Consider the following 22,231-nt stretch of genomic DNA (forward strand, 5'->3'; position numbering starts at 1 on the left):
AAAAAAATCAAAATTGAAAACCATAGACAACACATTATGGGTATGATTTATGCAAGAAAGATCTTTTTAAATCATATATTTAAAAAATGAACTTAAAATTAGTAATTTTTGGAAGAGTAATCAAAAGCAATTTTTATTATAAGTACATCTATGTGTTTTAAAGAAAATGTAAATGCTTAAGGTAGGTTTGGAGATGCATTTTCCATGATTCTGCTCTTTGAATGAAATTTTTCATCAATTAGCCAATCTCACAGGATAAGAAGTTTTCTCCTGGACTTTGATTCTCGTGTTGGTTTTGTTTCTAGTGTGCATAGCTCTCTGGGGAACTGAAGGGAAAAGGGGAGATTGGCAAGGCAGGATTCAAGCATTCCTGGGTCCCAAGACCCTGGCCTGTAAAACCTGAAGGTGTCAAACCCCACTTTGATTTGAGGGCCACCCACGGGCTCACTGCCAGACCTCTGGGGACAGCAGAGGAGGCCATCGTGAGACACGGAGGAGCCCACTTCTGGGCACGTGAACCTAAAAGCTTTCTAAGGGTGAGAGAGTTCCAGTCTATTCAACTCTGACATCCTTTGCTGCATGGTTTGGGTTCTTTGCATAACTTCCTTGGTTGCCAAATTGTACTTATAAAAAGAGAGGCCAAGTTTAGGGGGCGGATGTATGGAGGTGACTTATGTGTGTAACTCAGAGGACTGTTGTTCCAAGTCCTCTCCTACTTCAATGAAATCCTTTCTTGGTCATTTTGCCTGAAAATTCTACTCTCTGCAACCAGAAAGATTAATTCCTTGGTTGTGGTCCTTTGGCCCTCCAGATCACAAAGTGCTAAGATCTCAGGGTTGGAAGCCAGTCTTGGCCTAACATGTGAGAAATCGCTCATCTGTCTCCTATTTGGTGCAAGGTAATAAAGCCTAAGATTGACAGTCTCTGATTTACAATCATCTGGTCAGATTCCAAGGTCTCCTCAGCAGGGATCAGTCTGCAAAGAGGATGGCCTTAGAAGAAACAGGATATTTTACAGAGGAGTGTTTGGGTTTTTAAGTGTGTTGATGACAGAGTCAGAAAAACCAAATTTGTCATTTAGAGAAATGGTAGAACCAATTTACTTGCTGAGTGTATATAAGACACACTCACAGAGTCAGATTCACAAAACCTCTCTTACCCAGGGCATGACTGAATTCTTACATGTAGGAGTTCAAAACTCAGAGAAAGTTTCCTATTGATTTTGATAACAATAAGGAAGTGTTCTGGGCTAAATTCTGTCTTCCCACCTTAAATTCATTTGTTGAAGTCCTAATCCCCAGTTGGTCAGATGGTGATTGCGTTTGGAGATAGGACCTTTAAAGGGTGATTAGGTTAAAATGAGGCCATTAGGGTGGGTCCTAATCCAATCTGATTGGTGTCCTTATGAGAAGTGGAAATTTGGACACACACAGAGGCACCAGGCACGCATGGGCACAGAACAAAGACCACATGCAGAATCAGCAAGCCAAGGAGAGAAACCTCAGAAGAAATCAACCCTGCTGACACCTTGACTTTGGACTTCTAGCCTCCAGAACTGGGAGAAAATAGATTTCTATTGACACTCACTCTGCGGTATTTTGTTATGGCAGCCCTAGCAAACTAAGACAGGGAGAAATCCTTGTACTGGGGGGAGATCATGTTTCAAGCATGAGGAGTAAGCTGAAAATCTCACCTTTCAATACAAAGATTGATCCTCCCATCCCTCGTCGCCAACTTAGATATCAACCATCCCCTTCTCACTGAAGGTGACTGATGTAGGAGAATATAGGAGGAAAGCTTTGAGGGCAGCAATAACAGCATACTAAATCCCCATGTTATGTACCACCATCATTCTGGGTATGGACCTCAATATGATTTTTCAAATGTACCATATGTTTGATGCATTATTAAATGCAAGCATTCAGAAGAAGACAAAAATTCATAAAGGATATAGAAATCCAGATTCAACTGTTTCTCAGTTGACCGTGTATAGCACTGTTCCAAGTGCTTCCCATATATTTTTAAAAAATTTTTTATTGGACTGCAGTTGATTTACAATGTTGTGTTAGTTTCAGGTGTACAGCAAAGTGAATCAGTTATACATATACATATATCCACTCTTTTTTAGATTCTTTTCCCATTTAGGTCATTACAGAGTATTGAGGCTTCCCATATATTAACACATTTCACCCTCACAACAACCCTTGGAGGTAGGTATTGTTTTCCTCAATCTACAGATGAAGCCACTGGAACAGAGAGGTCAAAGAGACCTATAAAATGTGGATGACGATCGTACCTACCTCAAAGGGTTGCTGCAATTATAAGTAAAAGGTTTCAAACAGGTCCTAGGATTTAGTAACATTAAAGAAGTGTAGATTATATTTTTATCACACTGCCTCCCTAATCAGATAAGGTTGAATTTGGGAGTAAAGAGATACCTTAATGCTATTCAGTTGTTCCACAACCGTTTACTGAGCAATTACTATGTGTCAGGCATTGCCCTAAATCCTGGATGGTAATGACAAGCAAATAGCATCTTAAGATCGTAAGACATCTTTTTGTTTTTGAATTTTATTTGATTTATTTTTTATACAGAAGGTTCTTATTAGTCATCCATTTTATACAAATCAGTGTATACATGTCAATGCCAATCTCCCAATTCATCACACCACCACCACCACCCCTCCCCGCCTCCGCTTTCCCCCCTTGGTGTCCATACGTTTGTTCTCTACATCTGTGTCTCAATTCCTGCCCTGCAAACCGGTTAAGGTGGTAAGACATCTTTGAAGAAAGGCAGGAAGGAGAAGCCAGGCTTTTAGCTGTGATTACCTCCAGGAAGTGAAATTGAGGAGTAATGTCTTTCAGGTTTTGATTTTATACACATCTGTACTCTGACTTTTTTTTAATAAGCAAAAGTTGATTTTGTAATTTAAAAACCAATGAAGTGGAAAAGTTTTTTTTTTTTTAAAAAAACATGAATACTTGAGATTGTGATCACTCAATCTCAGTCAATGATTCAACAAAAACATTTTGCAAGTCTACTCTGTGAAAGATGAAAAGTATAGGAATTGGTTTCTGCCCCCCATGGGTTTACAATCTGCTTGGGCAGATAAGATGCAAACAGGACCAAAGCTACCCCAAAAGACAAGGCAGTCAGTAAACATCAGGAGAGCAAGTTCAGTAAAAAATTCACCCTCAAAGATAGAGCTAAATGGTCTTTGAAAAATGTACAGTTTTGGATGGAAATTAACACAGCTTTAGTGGAAGCTGGTGGATTACAAACACCAGGACTCAACTAAAGCAAAATGAGGACTTTCGTTAGTCAGTAATCCACTCCTGATCACCTGAATGTTGAAACAAATTCAGTTCTAACCAGAGTTAAATGAGCAGTTAGGGAACTGAACAAATTCGGTTCTAACCAGAGTTAAATGAGCAGTTAGGGAACTGAACAAATTCGGTTCTAACCAGAGTTAAATGAGCAGTTAGGGAACTGAACAAATTCGGTTCTAACCAGAGTTAAATGAGCAGTTAGGGAACTGAACAAATTCGGTTCTAACCAGAGTTAAATGAGCAGTTAGGGAACTGAACAAATTCCGTTCTAACCAGAGTTAAATGAGCAGTTAGGGAACTGAACAAATTCGGTTCTAACCAGAGTTAAATGAGCAGTTAGGGAACTGAACAAATTCGGCTCTAACCAGAGTTAAATGAGCAGTTAGGGAACTGAACAAATTCGGTTCTAACCAGAGTTAAATGAGCAGTTAGGGAACTGAACAAATTCGGTTCTAACCAGAGTTAAATGAGCAGTTAGGGAACTGAACAAATTCGGTTCTAACCAGAGTTAAATGAGCAGTTAGGGAACTGAACAAATTCGGTTCTAACCAGAGTTAAATGAGCAGTTAGGGAACTGAACAAATTCGGTTCTAACCAGAGTTAAATGAGCAGTTAGGGAACTGAACAAATTCGGCTCTAACCAGAGTTAAATGAGCAGTTAGGGAACTGAACAAATTCGGCTCTAACCAGAGTTAAATGAGCAGTTAGGGAACTGAACAAATTCGGTTCTAACCAGAGTTAAATGAGCAGTTAGGGAACTGAACAAATTCGGTTCTAACCAGAGTTAAATGAGCAGTTAGGGAGCTGAACAAATTCGGTTCTAACCAGAGTTAAATGAGCAGTTAGGGAACTGAACAAATTCGGCTCTAACCAGAGTTAAATGAGCAGTTAGGGAACTGAACAAATTCGGCTCTAACCAGAGTTAAATGAGCAGTTAGGGAACTGAACAAATTCGGCTCTAACCAGAGTTAAATGAGCAGTTAGGGAACTGAACAAATTCGGTTCTAACCAGAGTTAAATGAGCAGTTAGGGAACTGAACAAATTCGGTTCTAACCAGAGTTAAATGAGCAGTTAGGGAACTGAACAAATTCGGTTCTAACCAGAGTTAAATGAGCAGTTAGGGAACTGAACAAATTCGGCTCTAACCAGAGTTAAATGAGCAGTTAGGGAACTGAACAAATTCGGCTCTAACCAGAGTTAAATGAGCAGTTAGGGAACTGAACAAATTCGGCTCTAACCAGAGTTAAATGAGCAGTTAGGGAACTGAACAAATTCGGCTCTAACCAGAGTTAAATGAGCAGTTAGGGAACTGAACAAATTCGGCTCTAACCAGAGTTAAATGAGCAGTTAGGGAACTGAACAAATTCGGTTCTAACCAGAGTTAAATGAGCAGTTAGGGAGCTGAACAAATTCGGCTCTAACCAGAGTTAAATGAGCAGTTAGGGAACTGAACAAATTCGGCTCTAACCAGAGTTAAATGAGCAGTTAGGGAACTGAACAAATTCGGCTCTAACCAGAGTTAAATGAGCAGTTAGGGAACTGAACAAATTCGGCTCTAACCAGAGTTAAATGAGCAGTTAGGGAACTGAACAAATTCGGTTCTAACCAGAGTTAAATGAGCAGTTAGGGAGCTGAACAAATTCGGCTCTAACCAGAGTTAAATGAGCAGTTAGGGAACTGAACAAATTCGGCTCTAACCAGAGTTAAATGAGCAGTTAGGGAGCTGAACAAATTCGGCTCTAACCAGAGTTAAATGAGCAGTTAGGGAACTGAACAAATTCGGCTCTAACCAGAGTTAAATGAGCAGTTAGGGAACTGAACAAATTCGGCTCTAACCAGAGTTAAATGAGCAGTTAGGGAGCTGAACAAATTCGGCTCTAACCAGAGTTAAATGAGCAGTTAGGGAGCTGAACAAATTCGGCTCTAACCAGAGTTAAATGAGCAGTTAGGGAACTGAACAAATTCGGCTCTAACCAGAGTTAAATGAGCAGTTAGGGAACTGAACAAATTCGGCTCTAACCAGAGTTAAATGAGCAGTTAGGGAACTGAACAAATTCGGCTCTAACCAGAGTTAAATGAGCAGTTAGGGAACTGAACAAATTCGGCTCTAACCAGAGTTAAATGAGCAGTTAGGGAACTGAACAAATTCGGCTCTAACCAGAGTTAAATGAGCAGTTAGGGAACTGAACAAATTCGGCTCTAACCAGAGTTAAATGAGCAGTTAGGGAGCTGAACAAATTCGGTTCTAACCAGAGTTAAATGAGCAGTTAGGGAGCTGAACAAATTCGGCTCTAACCAGAGTTAAATGAGCAGTTAGGGAGCTGAACAAATTCGGCTCTAACCAGAGTTAAATGAGCAGTTAGGGAGCTGAACAAATTCGGCTCTAACCAGAGTTAAATGAGCAGTTAGGGAACTGAACAAATTCGGCTCTAACCAGAGTTAAATGAGCAGTTAGGGAGCTGAACAAATTCGGCTCTAACCAGAGTTAAATGAGCAGTTAGGGAGCTGAACAAATTCGGCTCTAACCAGAGTTAAATGAGCAGTTAGGGAGCTGAACAAATTCGGCTCTAACCAGAGTTAAATGAGCAGTTAGGGAACTGAACAAATTCGGCTCTAACCAGAGTTAAATGAGCAGTTAGGGAGCTGAACAAATTCGGCTCTAACCAGAGTTAAATGAGCAGTTAGGGAACTGAACAAATTCGGCTCTAACCAGAGTTAAATGAGCAGTTAGGGAACTGAACAAATTCGGCTCTAACCAGAGTTAAATGAGCAGTTAGGGAGCTGAACAAATTCGGCTCTAACCAGAGTTAAATGAGCAGTTAGGGAGCTGAACAAATTCGGCTCTAACCAGAGTTAAATGAGCAGTTAGGGAGCTGAACAAATTCGGCTCTAACCAGAGTTAAATGAGCAGTTAGGGAACTGAACAAATTCGGCTCTAACCAGAGTTAAATGAGCAGTTAGGGAACTGAACAAATTCGGCTCTAACCAGAGTTAAATGAGCAGTTAGAGGTTCCCGGCAGCCACAGCATTTCTTCTCATGCTTGTTGCTCTGCAGTAAATGTCAAGCTCCAGACTCTAGCACTCGGAGTTAAAGTTCCACTAACTCAAAAGTGTGGAAATGTTGGCTAAAAGGTCCTGAGTCTGGCTAAGAATTGAATTTTCATGTGGTCACAGTCGTAATTCTGGGATGAGTCAAAGTACTCCCACGGGGTCCATTTACCAGTAGCTGGTCATCGTGAATTTCTACCAAACTTCTTTAAACGAAGAGATTAGATTTGCTGTCCCTACTTTCTCCCCCCTCCCCCCTCCCCCTTGAAATCTGTCCTTTACCCCACCCCTCTTGATCATTATCAATGGCCTCCTGGTCATTTTTGTGTCCCTAATGTCTAGCAGAGTGCCTGGTAGAGTCTGGAAATGTCTGCTGAGATGAATCAATGACTCAACTCAATGGCTTTTTCTCTAAGTTCTGTTCCATTTGGCCTCGCTGGGGCATGACACTAATATTGACTTGGCCTAGAAATTCTCTTTCCTGTCATATTCCATGACTTCTGGTTCTCTCGCCCACCTCTCCCCAACTCCTCCATCCCCACCTTAGGCGGTTCCTTCATGGACATTCTTCCTGGCCCACGTCTCCCTCCTGCTTCCCGCATGTGGCTGCAGCCCAAGGCTCAGGCTTCACTCTCTCCTAAGGCCACACTTCATGGCATACAGGAGATGATGATGATGATAATATGTGTTATAATAATAACAACAGTAATAACAACAATTGTCTAATGCGTATTAGGAACTTTACTCGTTATCTTATTTAATCCCACAAACTCTATGATGGAGGTATTTTTACTCTATGTTATAGATGAGAAAACCAAGGCTCAGAAATAAAATGACACATGACTCGCAAGTAGCAGAACTGGGATTTGAGCCCAGGTCTCGCTGTATTGAAGGTCCAAAACAAACACATAAGTGAACACTGGAAATGGAAATTAAAATTCAGAAGGAAACGGGCTGTGCTGCTTCCTGCCTGCACCACTGGCTCTACCCTCTCCTTGTGGTGTTACTGTCGCCCCTGCTCCCTCTCGATGTGTCCTTGCAGGTGTCCCATCTCAGCTTCAAACCCACTGTGTCTAAAACGCCTCGTTATCTTTTCTAAAAATCCCATCACTCTCTCATCACTGTTGCCATCACTCTTAGAGTCATGGAAGCTCAAACCCAGGATTCGATTGTGGCTTTTCCTCCCCCTCTTTATTCATCGCACCTTCTTCTCATTCCTCACCCCTTCCTTCTCTCTTCATTTCTACGGTCGCTACTCAAATCTGGCTCTTGTCACCCCTCACCAGAGGGCTGCCACAGTCTCCTAACTGGTCTTTGCAGCCCTCCCTATCTTCCTCCTGGAATCCATCCTGCCCTCTACCACGAGATTAAGTCTCCTAAAATGAGGCTTTGCCTTTATCAGTCCCACTTAAAAACCCTTTAGTGTCTCTTTTTTCAGAGATAAAGTCCAGACCCTTTAGCCTGGTTTTCAAAGCCCTGTATACTCTGGTTCCACCTGATGTCTTCAACTTCATCTCCTACTTCTCACCTGCAGGAATTCTCTGCTTCAACAGCGTTAGTCTCCTTAACTGCTGAAGTCAGGTTGGCCTTAACTAGGGTGATCCTATACTTTCGCGTTCAGACTGGAACCCCCTTGAAAGTGAAAGGGAGTGCTCTTGAGCAGTGAGCCAACAGCCATAAACTGGGACCCTCCTGGATTAACTGGGATTATGGTTCCCCCTATTCATACCGTTCTCTGCCCATCTACATACAGGCCACTCAGACCAGGGGCTAACGGAATGCTTCCAGGGTCCCTAACAGCCTCTGTTTCTCCTCTAAATTTCCTGCTCTAAGTCTGATACCTGGAGTCTCCATCTTGACAAGTGCCTTCAGATTGATGTCTTCAGGTTAGGCTGCCGGTTTAGCTTTCAATTTGGTGGCTTCTCACTGTGACCGTCTCTCCTGATCTACCAGCTCTCTACCTGGCCCTCCCAGCCCGGTCTCAGTCCGCACTGCCACTTCTACACCGTCACTGCCCTCATGTCTCCCCTTGCCTTAGACATCTGTCCCATTGCTACCCTTCCTTCCTCACCCAGATCTTCCCCACGCTGGCCATGAGCCTGTCGCTCTTCTCTGACCTCCTGTGGCCTCTATTACCTCCATCATTTGCTTTGCACTCAGCACAGCCCCATCGAGCAGCAACTGACATTGTGGTTCTGACACAACAGCACCCAAAGTTTCTCCCCATTTAACAACTGGTAAGGGAAAAATACATATGTAAAACAAAATAGAGAGTATGACCTCATTTTGGTAAATATTAACAAAATGTTTAGAAGTAGATATTTATGTGGGGAAAGGTCTGGCAGAAAATACAACAAGCTATTAATAGTGCTTTTCTCGTCTGTTTTAAGTTCCTCAATGAAAATAGATTATTTGCATAATAAAAATTAATGAAGCAAAAAAAAAAAAAAAAAAGCTGGTGTTTCCACATTGGCTTCTTTTTTGCCAGTGTTAATGGATGTGGTACCCTGCTACCTATCACGGTCACCACCCACAGAATAAGGGGGAAAAAACAACACAGGCTTAGGAGACCAATTCCATTTGTGGACTTCTGATGAGGGCCGTTTTCATCTCCATCAGTGTGTAAAAACAAACAAACAAACCCATTTTATTCTCATCATCACCTGCAAAGAACAGGCCCCACCTGCACTTTTGTTTTGTTGCTTTTTCCTTTCACATCCTCAGCTAAGAATCGCAGTGTGCTGGAAAGCGTAAGTTCTATGGGCAAAAAAATCAACTGTTTGTGGGAAGCAAAACAGAACAGGTCCTCTGAAAACAACAGAATGTGGAACAGGACGTGTAGGATTCAGAGTTAGAAAATGAAGGTTCCAGTTCTGATGTCAGTCAAGTCCTTTTCCTTCCTTTCCTTACGGATTTTCTGCCTCATAAGTATCCAGCTCAGTTTACTGAACACCTACTATTTGCCAGGCACTGTTTGTTGGTGGAAAGATAAATGAGGCTGTGCAAGTTTAAAGGGCTTTGCAGACAAACTGGGAGGTGCCACATGTATATTAGGGATTCACTGGTCTGCCCTGCAGGTGCCGATGAAAACCATTATCCATCACCGAAGAAATTAGATGCCATCCCCCCACCTCCCACCGGCCCTCGCAATGTGGAGTTGCCGCTCAATGGGAAACCGCTCAGCTGATTGCGAGCCAGTGCCTGTAGTTCCGAGCACTGCCCTTGAGACTTCTTACCCAGGACCAGCGTCTGAGGCTGCTATTTGTTTTCTCTGACCGTGGTGTCTCACGACACACAGCTGGCCTCTTACACCTGGCGGTCACTGGGGCCTGTCACTGAACTGCAGATCCGTACTTAGAAGGAAGGCTGCCTGCCTCTTCGAGGTGCCACTCAGCAACCTTACCCACCACCAGCTGGACCTCATGTATAACACGTGAGCTATACTGAAGTCAGGCCAGCCAGACATACCTTCCAAACTGAATGAAAATCTGCCCAGTCCTTTCCGAGAGAATCAGTAGAGAAAATGCTAACCTCAGCCACAAACGAAGTCTTTAAAGTTCAAATTCTGACTAACAACTAGGCCAGAGAACTTGGAGCACTTTGTTGAAACTCAAAGGAGAGCAATGGGATACGTGGCCCCCCCCCCCTTCTTACTAGCTTCTCTTGTGCTTCCCCATCAAGCAAGGCTGGGTGGGATACTCACCCACACACCGTTTCCCGTCCTCGGCCAGGGTGTAGCCACTGTAGCACTGACAGACAAAGGAGCCCAGCAGGTTCACGCAGAGCTGCTCGCAGCCGTGGTCCTCTGCTGCACACAGGTCCTGGACTGGGGCAAAGCCATACCATTAGAACATGGCTCTCAAGGAGGTGACCCTCGGTGACCCTCGGCCATCAGCAAGCAACTCTACAGCACTTGTCAAAATAACCTTTAAAAACATTGAAAGCGTTATGAGATCATAGTGGAAAATTTGGGAAACATAGAAAAAAAATAGAAAAGTCACCTGTAATCCGCCACCTGCAGTCCTACCATCCAGAGGCCACCGCTGTTAACACTCGGGTGTGTTTCTATGTATATAGAAAAACTCATTTTTCAAAGTTGGAATTATTCATCTCTATTAAATGCATTAAATAATTTAAAATTAAGATCAATTTGTGGGACTTCCCTGGTGGTCCAGTGGTTAAGACTCGGTGCTCCCAACGCAGGGGATGTGGGTTCGATCCCTGTTCAGGGAACTAGATTCCGCATGCCGGAACTAAAAGAGCCCCATGCCACAACTAAAGATCCTGCACAAGGCAACGAAGATCCTGCGTGCCGCAACTAAGGCCCAGTGCCACCAAATAAATAAATTAATTTTAAAAACCCACGAATTTGTATTTTCCCATCTCAATGAAAGTGTTCTGAAAACATCTGGATGGTTCTTGAGGACTGAAGTTATCACAAGCAGGTATTTGCGCTTGTCTGCATCAAGTACCATTCCTATTCTCTGAGAACTAAAAGGCTTTGTAATCAGAGTCTCACCAAGGTACACACCGATATACACAGTCTCACCAAGGTAATCTGGTGCTGTCTTTGACATTTTGCAGAAGCTGAGAGAGAGTACAGTGAAAAGACCTGCTACTCCACCAAAAACATGGCAGGTCTAGAAGAGCCCCTTATTCCCAAATCTGCATTAGTCTCTTTGGACATAGTTTTCCTCATTCCATTTCTCCATCAGAAGGACCTTTCAAAATCCACTTTGTGCTCTACTTATTCATCCCATAGATGAGGAAAATGGGAAGCCAAAGGAAGTTAGGTAGAGGTAACAAAGATTACTAGGGAGAAATGAATGTATGGCTATTAACAATTCTATTTTGGTCAAATATTTATTAGTGCTGGGCCCTGGCTATTTAGTCAAATGCAATGTAAGAACACATTCACAGCAGTGCATTTACTGCCGTGGAACTAAGAATCTATCAGAGGATGAAACAGTTAAAGGTATTTTCACTCCATCACCGACTCAGTCTCTCCTTTGAAGAAACAGGCTGACATGATGGTATTATTTCTCAGCAAGGAGAATGGCTTGGTTTCATAACTAGCTCTTTGAGTGACTTTACCATTAAAGTTGGAGAAAATCAAAGAGCATTAAAGGGATTGAATATATTAAAAATGTTTTCCTCTGGTTAAAAGTTACCACTAGGACAGCTATGGTAAAAACTTAATACATAGAAAGCTGGATTAATCCCTGAATCCAATGGCTACGCTTTAATGTAATCTCCTAGGTCTTTGAGTTTTATAGTTTATTATGCTTTTAGATAATTATAAAATATCAAATTGATAAAAAAGATAAAAGCTGATATATTCATCACCTCTATCAAATGCATTAAATTCTTTTTAAAAATAAAAGCTACATCATAAGATTAAAAAACATTTAGGTCTAAGATTCCAGAAATAAGGATTCTGGTTTTAAAATGCTAAAAGAATTATTTTCATTCCTAAATCAATAAAGTAGATGAAAAAATTATAGATGCAAATTCCTCTCTTACCAGTCTATTTCTATCTTATATTTCCAATTGGGAACTCCAACTGAGATTTCCCATGGATCCAGATATAAGGAAAATAGCAAGAATCAGAAAAAACTTCAGCTCATGCAAAAATCATGGTGAATAATTAAAGAGTGACAAAATTTACAGTTAGTTACAAGCTTAAGCCAGAGACCTAAGAAAAATCTGAATCATCAGACACTTTTCATTTATTCAGTCAATGAAGCACCTACTTTATCCCAGGCACTGGGGATGTAGTGGTGAACCAAACAGATAAAGGGGTTCCTGCCGACACAGCTTGTACTCTAAGGGTTAGTAATGTGAAGTTCTAGGAAGAGCATTTCTGATAAAAACTCAGAAGTGGAATTTATCCAAAGAAAACAAAAACACTAATTCAAAAAGATATATGCACCCCTATGTTCATTGCAGCATTATTTACAATAGCCAAGATATGGCAGCAACCTAAGTGTCCATCAACAGATGAATGGATAAAGAAGACGTGCTACATATAATCAATGAAATGTTACTCAGCCATAAAAAAAGAATGAAATTTTGCCATTTGTGACAACATGGATGAACCTTGAGGGTATTATGCTAAGTGAAATAAGTCAGACAGAGAGAGACAGATACATATGATCTCACTTATATGTGGAATCTAAAAAACAAAACAAGTGAACAAGCACAACAAAACAGAAACAGACTCATGGATACAGAGAACAAACTGGTGGTTGCCAGAGGGGACGGGTTAAGGATATGAATGAAATAGGTAAAGGGGATTAAGAGGTGCAAACTTCCAGCTATAAAATAAATAAGTCACAGGGATGTAATGTACACATAGGGAATATAATCAATAATATTGTAACAACTTTGTATGGTGACAGATGGTAACTGGACTTATTGTGGTGATTATTTCAAAAAGTATATAATGAAAATGTAAAATACTGAATCACTACGTTGTACACCTGAAACTAATATTGGATGTAAAGAGTGTTTCTGACTGAAAGAACAGTGAATGCAAAGGTCCTTAGGTAGAAAAAACTAGCCCCATTTGAGGACTGGGAAGGCCAGAGTAGCTATCAGATGCATCCTAAATAACTAAAATACAAAATAAAACATGCTAGAAGTCCAGAAGAGAGGTGCTGCCAATACAATGGGAGTTCAGAACGGGGATGAATTACTGCCAGCCAAGGCTGGATCCATCAGAAAAGGCTGGCAGGCAAGTGGGAGAGAATGGAGAAAGGGAAATGGACCCAGGGCTGAGGGAACAGTAAATGTGCAGAAACAGAGGAAAGCAGGACAGGCATGGTAGCTGAATTCCACTCTGGGAATTCCAAGGGAAGTAGCAGGAGGGAAGCATCAGAAGGACAATTGACACCAGATGGCAGAGGGCCTGGAATCAGGCTGCGTGGTCTTAACTGTGTTCAGCAGGCAGTGGGGACCACTCAAGGTAAAAGCCTTAAAAAGGGAGATGGGCCATTTCACCTGAGTCGTGCTTTGGAAGGATAATTCTGGTTGCATCACAGTTTCTTTTAGCTCTGGGAAATATAAAGGACGTCTAGAACAGATAAATGAAAATCACTACTTTGGGAACAGCGGTAGTTTTCTGAATTCCAAGCCAAAGTAGCTTGGGTTTGCTTGCACGTTGATGGGAAAATCAACCTCTTGACAGGAGGACCTTCAATTGTTCTTCAGAGCTCTTGGCCCCGCCCATCGGCTGTCAGTGCATGTCAGTGCACCCCTGCACTTCTCGCTCCTGGCATGTATCACGATGTTAATTACATAGGCATTCATGTAGTGATGTATTTACTGTGTCTCCCTTGCTAGGCTCCCTAAATGGGAGGAGAGCGACCCTGCACAAAGTCCTGATGGCTGGAAAATGACACCCCAGTACACTGGAACAACGTACCCCCAAATCCCAAGCCCATCTCTGAAGGTGGGGGGGTAGGAGCTTCTCCACCTGGGTCCCCCTTCTCAGCTCCCACAGCTGCTTTGCCTCCTCTCTTGTGTCCAGCAGGAATCCTGCCTAGCAGTGGTTACGAAGGAGTGGTGGCAGTTTAAGTAAATTTTTTCTCTTATTTATAATGATCTGTTTTTGAATTTTCTAACAAGAGCTTATACCAAGAGTTTTATAATAATGAAAAAAATCAACGTTACAAAAGAACTCCTTTGAAAGTAGCATCTTAAAAGCAGTGAGGACTTCCCTGATGGCACAGTGGTTAAGAATCCGCCTGCCAGTGCAGGGGACACGGGTTCGATCCCTGGTCTGGGAAGATCCCACATGCCACGGAGTAACTAAGCCCGTGCGCCACAACTACTGAGCCTGCGCTCTAGAGACCGCGAGCCACAACTGAGCCCACGAGCCACAACTACTGAAGCCTGCGTGCTACAACTACTGAAGCCTGCACACCAAGAGCCCGTGCTCTACAAGAGAAGCCACTGCAGTGAGAAGCCCGTGCACCGCAATGAAGAGTAGCTCCTGCTCACCGCAACTAGAGAAAGCCCGCGCGTAGCAAGGAAGACCCAACACAGCCAAAAATAAAAATTAAAAAAAAAATAAAATAAAAAACAAAGCGTGTCTTTATAAAATGAAATAAAAGCAGTGAACCAGGATCTTGAAGCAATAAGCATTTGTTCCAAGACTTCCCCCCATAAGGTAGGTAGAGAGGCAATGAGATGCTTATGCCTTCCAGAACGGGACAGCCATGAATCACTGCAGGGTCCCGTCTACCAGATCACGACTTCGGCTGCTCATTAGAACCATCTGGGGACATTTGGAAAATCCTGATGCCCAGCCCAACCCCTTAAATCAGACAGCTGGGGCTGGGATGCAGGCAACACTGTTTGCTAACGCTCCCAGATAACTCCAATGTGCAGCCAGGTCGAGAGCCATTGAACTACAGGATGAAAGTCCTCACAATCACCCAGGGGGAAGGGGCCCAGAGGCAAGAGTCAGCCTCCCCCTTTATCAACTGAGTCTGCAGGCTCAGATTCTTCTTTTAAGCAAATCTCAGATTTTTTTTTGCTGTCCTTGGACCCCTCTCCAAGTGGCTAAAAGACCCCGGACACTAAGTGAGGGGTGCAAAGTGTGGTTGGAACGGGAGGATCATGGCTTGCGTTCCAGAAGAACGATCCCACAAACAGCAGGCCTGCCAGCTGGCCTCAGGCCTTTCATACTGTTTTTAGAACACTGGGGATTTATGGCCACTAGTGATCTGTACTGTCCCAAAGGAAACCATGCAGGATTAATTTAATTAAACAAAGAGTAAGGAGTAAATACAGACTAGGTTCTCACAAAACAACTTTGTTGTTTTTCTGGCAGTGGTCACTTCCATTTGAAACAAATACAGATGTTTTTGGATGACTCCTTATTCTTTAGGAAAACAGCACTTCTTTTTCTCACAGCCTGGGAGGATTTCACTGAAGGGTGATAAAACCGTGGACTTCGGAGAAACAGTGGATTCAGAGTTCCCATTACCCTTCCAAGCCTTCTCTACCCCGTTACCCACACTCATGGCTGCTGACTTCAGCCCGATGTCACCTCCTCCAGGAAGCCTTCTTCAGCTTGGCTGGGCTTAGAGTCTCCTTCCTCTGGGCTCCTCTAGCCCTATACACACAGCTCCACTAGAGCACTTATGCATTTAGCCCACAGTATTAGAAGGACCGGATCACAGGTCTGTCTGCCCCATGAGAACGATCTGGTCTGACACAGTTTTGATTCCCCAGTGTCCTAGCGCATGTAGTTGGTGCCCCATAAGTGTTCGTCTACTGAATGAACAGTGACAAAGTCCCATACCCCTTGCCTCCCAACAGGGATGTTCCTAGAGTCCTAAAATATCTCCTCCACCAGAAATGGGGTCCTGGGAAGATGAGTGAGATGGGAATAAAATGTTTCCCGAGTCTCTGTACCTCTCCTCGTCCCCAGCAAGAGATATTCCTCTCCCAGAAGAGTACAATGACATCGGGGAGCCAGCCCCCAGCTGCAGACACCAGAATTCTCATGACAGCTAAGGAACCAGCTGCCTTGCTGTCTGCTGCATCCCTGGTACCTAGCGCAGTGCCTGGCACATTGTAGGTGCTCATTAAGTGCTTATGAATGGATGAATGGACCCAACACCTGAAATACAGGGTTGTCAGTCATTCCTCACTCATCAGTCTTGCCCAGGCTGTAAGCTCTGAAAGGCACAGGATAAGTCTTCGGTGGTCTTCAGGGTGCCTGTGATACCACACACTTCACATAGCAGGTGCTTAGTGGACATGTGTTGATCTGACTTGACAGTCACCAGCCTGGAGTACTCAGGGATGGGGGGCTCTTATCTGACCACTCCCTTTTAGAGGTCAAGTTCCCCTTCAGGGTTTCCCTTACCACAGTTATAATTTAACACTTAATTTGCAATTGTTTATTTCATGTCTACTTCCTCTGCCATTTGAAGGCAGTGCTTGTTCTGTTCAGCCCTCCAGCTCAAATAACTAGCATGGTGTTTGGCATGTGGTCAATTTTTAAAAATGTATTTGAATGACTGAATTCATTCATTCATTCATTCATTCATTCGTCAAATTGCTCAAACTGCTGAGAAAAAAACCGTGAATAAAATAGATTAAAAAAATCAATCAATCTCTGTCCTCATGTAGCAGATATTCAACTGGGAAGCCAGCTCCTACTGACTCACATTGACAGACCGTGCCCACCTCTTCCCAACTCTGCGTTCAGCAAGGCCAAGTGGGTAGCTTGAAATCAGCCATGGTGGTAGTATTGACAACACAGGAATTGGTGAACATTACAAATTGGACCTTTTCCCCCTGGAGATCTGGTTGTTAAACATTTACTAGCATACCATGGACAGGGGTCAGACATAAACAACATAAACAGGTAAAAATATATATTACGTTAGATCTTAGAAGTGCTATAGAACAAAATTAAGCAGGAAAGGGTGGTTGGGAGTATGGAGGAAAGGGAGCTTCTGTTTTAAATAGTGTGGTCAGAAGGTGGTCTCACAGAAAAGATTATTTTATACAAGAACCTGAGGGAGGTAATATGAAAAAGTAGGGATCAAGGGGATTGAATCTTGGAGGAGGAGATAAGGGGCAGTTATGTTTTTTTCCATAGGGCTTAAGGGAAGCAATCGGATAGAATGAAAAGAATATTGCCTTTGGAGCCAGACCTGGTTTCAGTGAGGTGACCTGTGTGACTTCATATAAGTGATTTCTATGAGATTGAATTTTCATAGAGGTTAAATAATTAAGTGGAGAAAACATCTTATTGCACGGTTAAATGAGATAATATAGATGATAAAGCATCTGAGAGATGGGAGGTACTCAACAAATGTTAGTCTCCTTTTTTCCTAGTTTAGGGTAAAGAAAGGTCTTGGTGGTGCAGGCCTAGTTAAGCATGGAGGAAAGGTGAACCCCAACCAAATTTTGCCTACATCACAATTCTAATATAATATCACTTTATTGGGTGCCTATGAAACCCCCCACTAGATTCAGATTTCTTTAAATGACATCAATGTATCTGTGACTAAGTTTTGGTTTGTGAGTTCTATGCTGAATTGATCTGACACAGCAAAGTAGGCAATTTTGAATTTTATAACAAAAGATCTCAACAAACTCAAACAATGCCTTGCCAGAGGGCAAATGTTAGCCTATATAGCTGACAGTCAGCAAAATCCGCTTGCTTCTCTTGTTTCCTGGAGAATTTTAGGAGGGATGTTAGCTGCAGCTGCTCAGTCTTCCCAAGTGAAGTAAATCAGTGAGGATTTGATAACTAAGCGCCCCAGGGCTATGCTCAAATCCTGCCCTAGCGTTCCCCTGAGACTCACAGCCATTCTAGATTTAAGGGCCTTCCTCAGTGTGTGATCTTGAAACCCTAGCACAGCGCCTCAGCCAAAGAACTTGGAAAACTTCCATCTGGTTACACTGGATGAGAAGCACGGGACAAAGACTGCAGTGGCTGTGCCTGACATCATCCTGGGCAAAATCAAAGGCTTTTTACTGACTTTTCAGAATTGGAGACAAGCCGCATGGCATGCTATTGACACCAATGACAGTTTAATTTCTCCTCTGGACTTAAAGCAAAATGAACACCTTTAAAGACATGCTCCACTTTTTTTTTACGGCTCCTGCTGCTATTTAGCCTGAGATGTAGAAATCAGAAATTATGTATCACAGCGAGAGAGAAGAGAAATGTATTATTAGAACTGTTATTTCACTCAGCTGGGAAACAATGCGATTTCTGCCTGCTCCAACCCCGAAAACTCACTTGGAGTTAGGGCTCTGCAAACACCTGCCAAACCTAAGCCTGCATTTTGGGGACCATCCCCCTTCTTTCATCATATCTGAAAGCCGTAATCTTATTTTGACAGCTGCAGTTTGGATTTAAAGACTTTCAGCAGTAACTGTGAGCCATCAGCCTTGTGCTTCTCTGCTGGAAGAAACACCACCAACCCAATGTCACCCAGAAGAACAAACCCGTCCTTCCAGGCAAACTCCAGCTGTGCCTCGCATCCCTCCTCCCCCAACGGCTTCATTCTTTTTCAATCAGTTCTCCAATTCATGAACGAGATTTTAGTTTTCTTTTCAGAAGGGGAAAAGAGGAGGATCCCCAAAACAAAGCCTGAAAACATAAGTAAATCTGACTGAATGAGGTTGATCAAAATAATAAATAAGCGTGAACGAATAATGCCCTAGTCATGCAGAGCGCTTTGCAATTTCCAAACAGCTGTCAGTCACATCATCACGTTCTCACTATGAACTCCCTGCGGAGTGGAATCTCCCAGGGAGAGATCTAGTTTAAAACAGCGGGAGCAGTGGTTTTCAAACTTGACCAGAATCCCCTGGAGGGCTTTAAAAGGATGTTAAAAGACACCCTCCTAGGCTGCATCCCTGGAGTCCCTGATTCAGTAGGTCTGGGGTAAGTAGGGCCTGGGAATTTGCATTCCTAACAAGTTTACCCCCAAAGCCGCCTGTTTGTGTGCACGCACGCAGTCTGCTCGCTCTTGCACTTGCTCCGCTGTCTCAGCTTTGTGGGCTGCCCCAAAGCTGAGACCTTGACCTCCCCTTTCCACACTCTCTTTCCCACTCCCTCCCCTTTCCCACAATCCCTCCAAGATTCCAACCATCTTCAGGGCCAATTACCACCACCAAGCGTATCCAGCCAGGCATTTTTCTTGAACTCTAACCCTTATCTCCAGCTGCATCCAACCACTTGTGTGGGCTCTCGCCCTGACTCACTGCTTTCCCCGCAAAACCAGGTTTCCTCTCTTATTTATCAGTTTAAATTCTGGTTTCCTCTCTTAAGTTATTTATCAGTTTAAATTCTTGTTTCCTCTCTTAAGTTATTTATCAGTTTTAATTCTAACACCCCTCACCCACCATTCCCCATCTTCGGTCATAAACTCCTCCCTGGGGCGGGGATTATTGCTGTGATCTCCTAATTAACTCCATGGGCATAAGAAACACACGCACTGAATTGACTGAACTGATGAACTGTAAACTGATTCCATCGTCCATGTTCAGCTCCGCACGTGCAGAGCACAAGCGAAGCCAAGATCTGAGTGTTCTTGGAGGGTCTTGGGTCTCAAATATATAAGAGAAAACACTTACTTTTCTCCCACACACCACAAGAGCGTCTGGCTCACAGAGGGGAATCAGTAAGTATTGAATGAATAAATGAACGAATGAGTGGATGGATGGATGGTATTTCTGCACCTATTATCTAATCCTAATTCTAATCCTATGTATATATTACTGCCACGGTCAATTTACTAAAATGTGGTTTTCCCCTTGACACCTTGTGTTCAGCCCCTCTATCCACCAGAAACAGCAGCTGGAACTCAGCTTGAGAATCAAATCACTCCATAATTTGTTCCAGCTTAAATTCGTTTCCTCATCCCCCACTAATGTCCCAAACTATTCCAAATAGGCAGCCTGTACAGGCAGCATCCCCTAAAGACAACAGCTCTACATTTCTCTTCTCTTCTTTGACTTGCTAGAAAAACCCCTATTCCCCAAAGCCTTCCCTGATTGTTCCATGACTCTTTCTCCAGTCTCTTCTCTTGCAGCCTTCTGTCTCAGCACCAGTTACCTTCTCAAACCACCCTGTTCTGAAAATACATATATATACATACATATATATTATTGAATTTAAATGACATACAATAAACTACACATATTCAACATAGACAAGCTGGTAAACTTGACATACCAAGATATCATCACCATAATCAAGATAACATATCCATCACCTCCAAATCCCCAAAGTTTCCTAGTGCCCCTTTGTAATCCCTCCACCTGTCCCTTCTCTCCCCTTGGCCCCAGGCAACCACTAATCTGCTGATCATAGATTAGTTACCATTTTCTAAAATTTCATATAAATGGAATCCTAGAATATGTACTTTTTTTTTTTTTTTTTTGGTCTCATTTCTTTCATTCAACATGGTAATTTTGACATTCATCCAGCTTGCCTCATGGGTCAATAGTTCATTCTTTTCATTGCCTAGTAGTATTACATTGTATGCATATATCACAATTTGTTAAGAATTCACCTGTTGATGATTTGGGTTGTTTCCAGTTTTAGGTTATTACAAGTAAAGCTGCTATAAACATTCGTTTGGATATAAACTTTAATTTCTTTTGAGTAAATACCTAAAAGTGGAATTATGGTAGGTACATACTTAACTTTGTAAGAAACTGCTAAACTGTTTTCCAATGTGGTTGAACCATTTTACATTCCTACCAGGAACAATGATAATTCTGTTCCCAACTTTGCTAATACTTGGCATGGTCAATATTTTAAAATGTATCTAATGTAGTGGAAGTATAGTGGTATCTCATTGTGGCTTTAATTTTGTATTTCCTTAGTATCTAATAAGTTTGAGCATCTCTTCTTTATATATTTTCTTTGGTTAAGTGTCTATTCAAATCTTTTGCCCATTTTGACTGGGCTGTTTATTTTTCTATTATTGAGTTGTAAGAATTCTTTATAAATTCTAAGGTCCTTTGTTGGATATATATTTGCAAATATTTAATTCCAGTCTGTGACTTGACCTTTTCCCTTTAGTAGCAGTGTATTTGGAAGAGCAAATGTTTTAATTTTGATGATGTTCAATTTACTGAGTTTTTCTTTTATGTTTTGTGTCCTATTTAAAAAATCCTTGCCAAACCCAGGGTCATCAAAATTTTTTCTCACATTTTCATCTAGACATTTAAATGTTTCTATTCTATATAAACATTTAAAATCAATTTTGAATAAATTTTTATATATGGTGTGAGGTAAGGGTCAATGTTCATTTTTTGGCACATGGCAATCCAATTGTTATAACACCATCTGTTGATGACATTATTTTTTCCCCATGAATTGCCTTGGCACCTTTGTCAAGAATCACTTCACCATATGCGTGTGGGTCTATTTCTGGACTATATTCTGCTCAGGTGATGTCCATCGTTACACCAATACCACACTGTTTTGATTACTATTGCTTTACAGTCAGTCCTCAAGTAAGATAATTTGATCCCCACAACTTTATTTATTTCAAAGTTTTAGTTGATCCTCATTATTTGCAGATTCCAGATTTGCAAATTCACCTACTTGATAAAAATTTTCTTGGAACCCAAAATCAATACTTGCAGCATTTTCAGGGCCATTCATGGATCTGTACAGAGTGGTGAAAAAATTGAGCCACCTAATGCACTTTCCCAGTGAAGGTCAAACAAGCAATGCTCTGACTTCTTGTTTTAGCTCTCATACTGTAAATAAGCATCTTTTTTGTGTTCTATTTAGGGCCATATTTTTTAAAATTTTTGTGCTTTCTATTGGTGACCCCACTGTGTAAAATGGCCCCTAACAGTAGTGTTGAAGTGCTGTCTAGTGTTCCTAAGGCAAGAAGGCCGTGATGTGCCTTTTGGAGGAAAGATGTGTGTTAGATGAGCTTCATTCAGGCATGAGTAATAGTGTTGTTAGCTGTGAGTTCAATGTTAATGAATCAACAATATACACTCAATAAGGTGTCTTTAAACAGAAACACCCATAAAACAAGGTTCTGTATCGATTGGTGAGATGTTGTGGCCAGAAGCTCTCAGGAAACGAACCCTGTACTTCACCTAGGAACGATGATCCAGTAATCACTAGTTCAATGTTAACAGAGACTTATAAACCATAACTATTGTGAATAATAAGAATCAATCGTATTTGACTATTCAATTTTTTTCATTTTCATTTATATATTAGAATCAGATTATCAGTTTCTACCCAAAAAATTCTGCTAGGATTTTGATAGAGATTGCTTTGAATCTATAGGTCATTTTGGAAAGAACTGACATCTTAGCAATAGTAAGTCT

General features: G+C 42.0%; 1 protein-coding gene across 5 annotated transcripts in view; it reads right to left on the reverse strand.

Moving 5' to 3' along the window:
- MATN2 (matrilin 2) overlaps positions 1 to 22,231 on the reverse strand; it is a 161,428-nt gene that overhangs the window by 59,628 nt on the left and 79,569 nt on the right. For all 5 annotated transcript variants that reach the window (XM_082364257.1, XM_082364256.1, XM_082364258.1 and 2 more), the window contains exon 5: positions 10,083 to 10,205. In XM_082364257.1, coding sequence (XP_082220383.1) covers positions 10,083 to 10,205 — 123 coding nt within the window. The remainder of the gene's footprint in view (positions 1 to 10,082; positions 10,206 to 22,231) is intronic.

This window comes from Balaenoptera borealis (genome assembly GCF_965194805.1).
Source record: "Balaenoptera borealis genome assembly, chromosome: 17".
In the NCBI taxonomy this organism is placed as follows: Eukaryota; Metazoa; Chordata; class Mammalia; order Artiodactyla; family Balaenopteridae; genus Balaenoptera; species Balaenoptera borealis.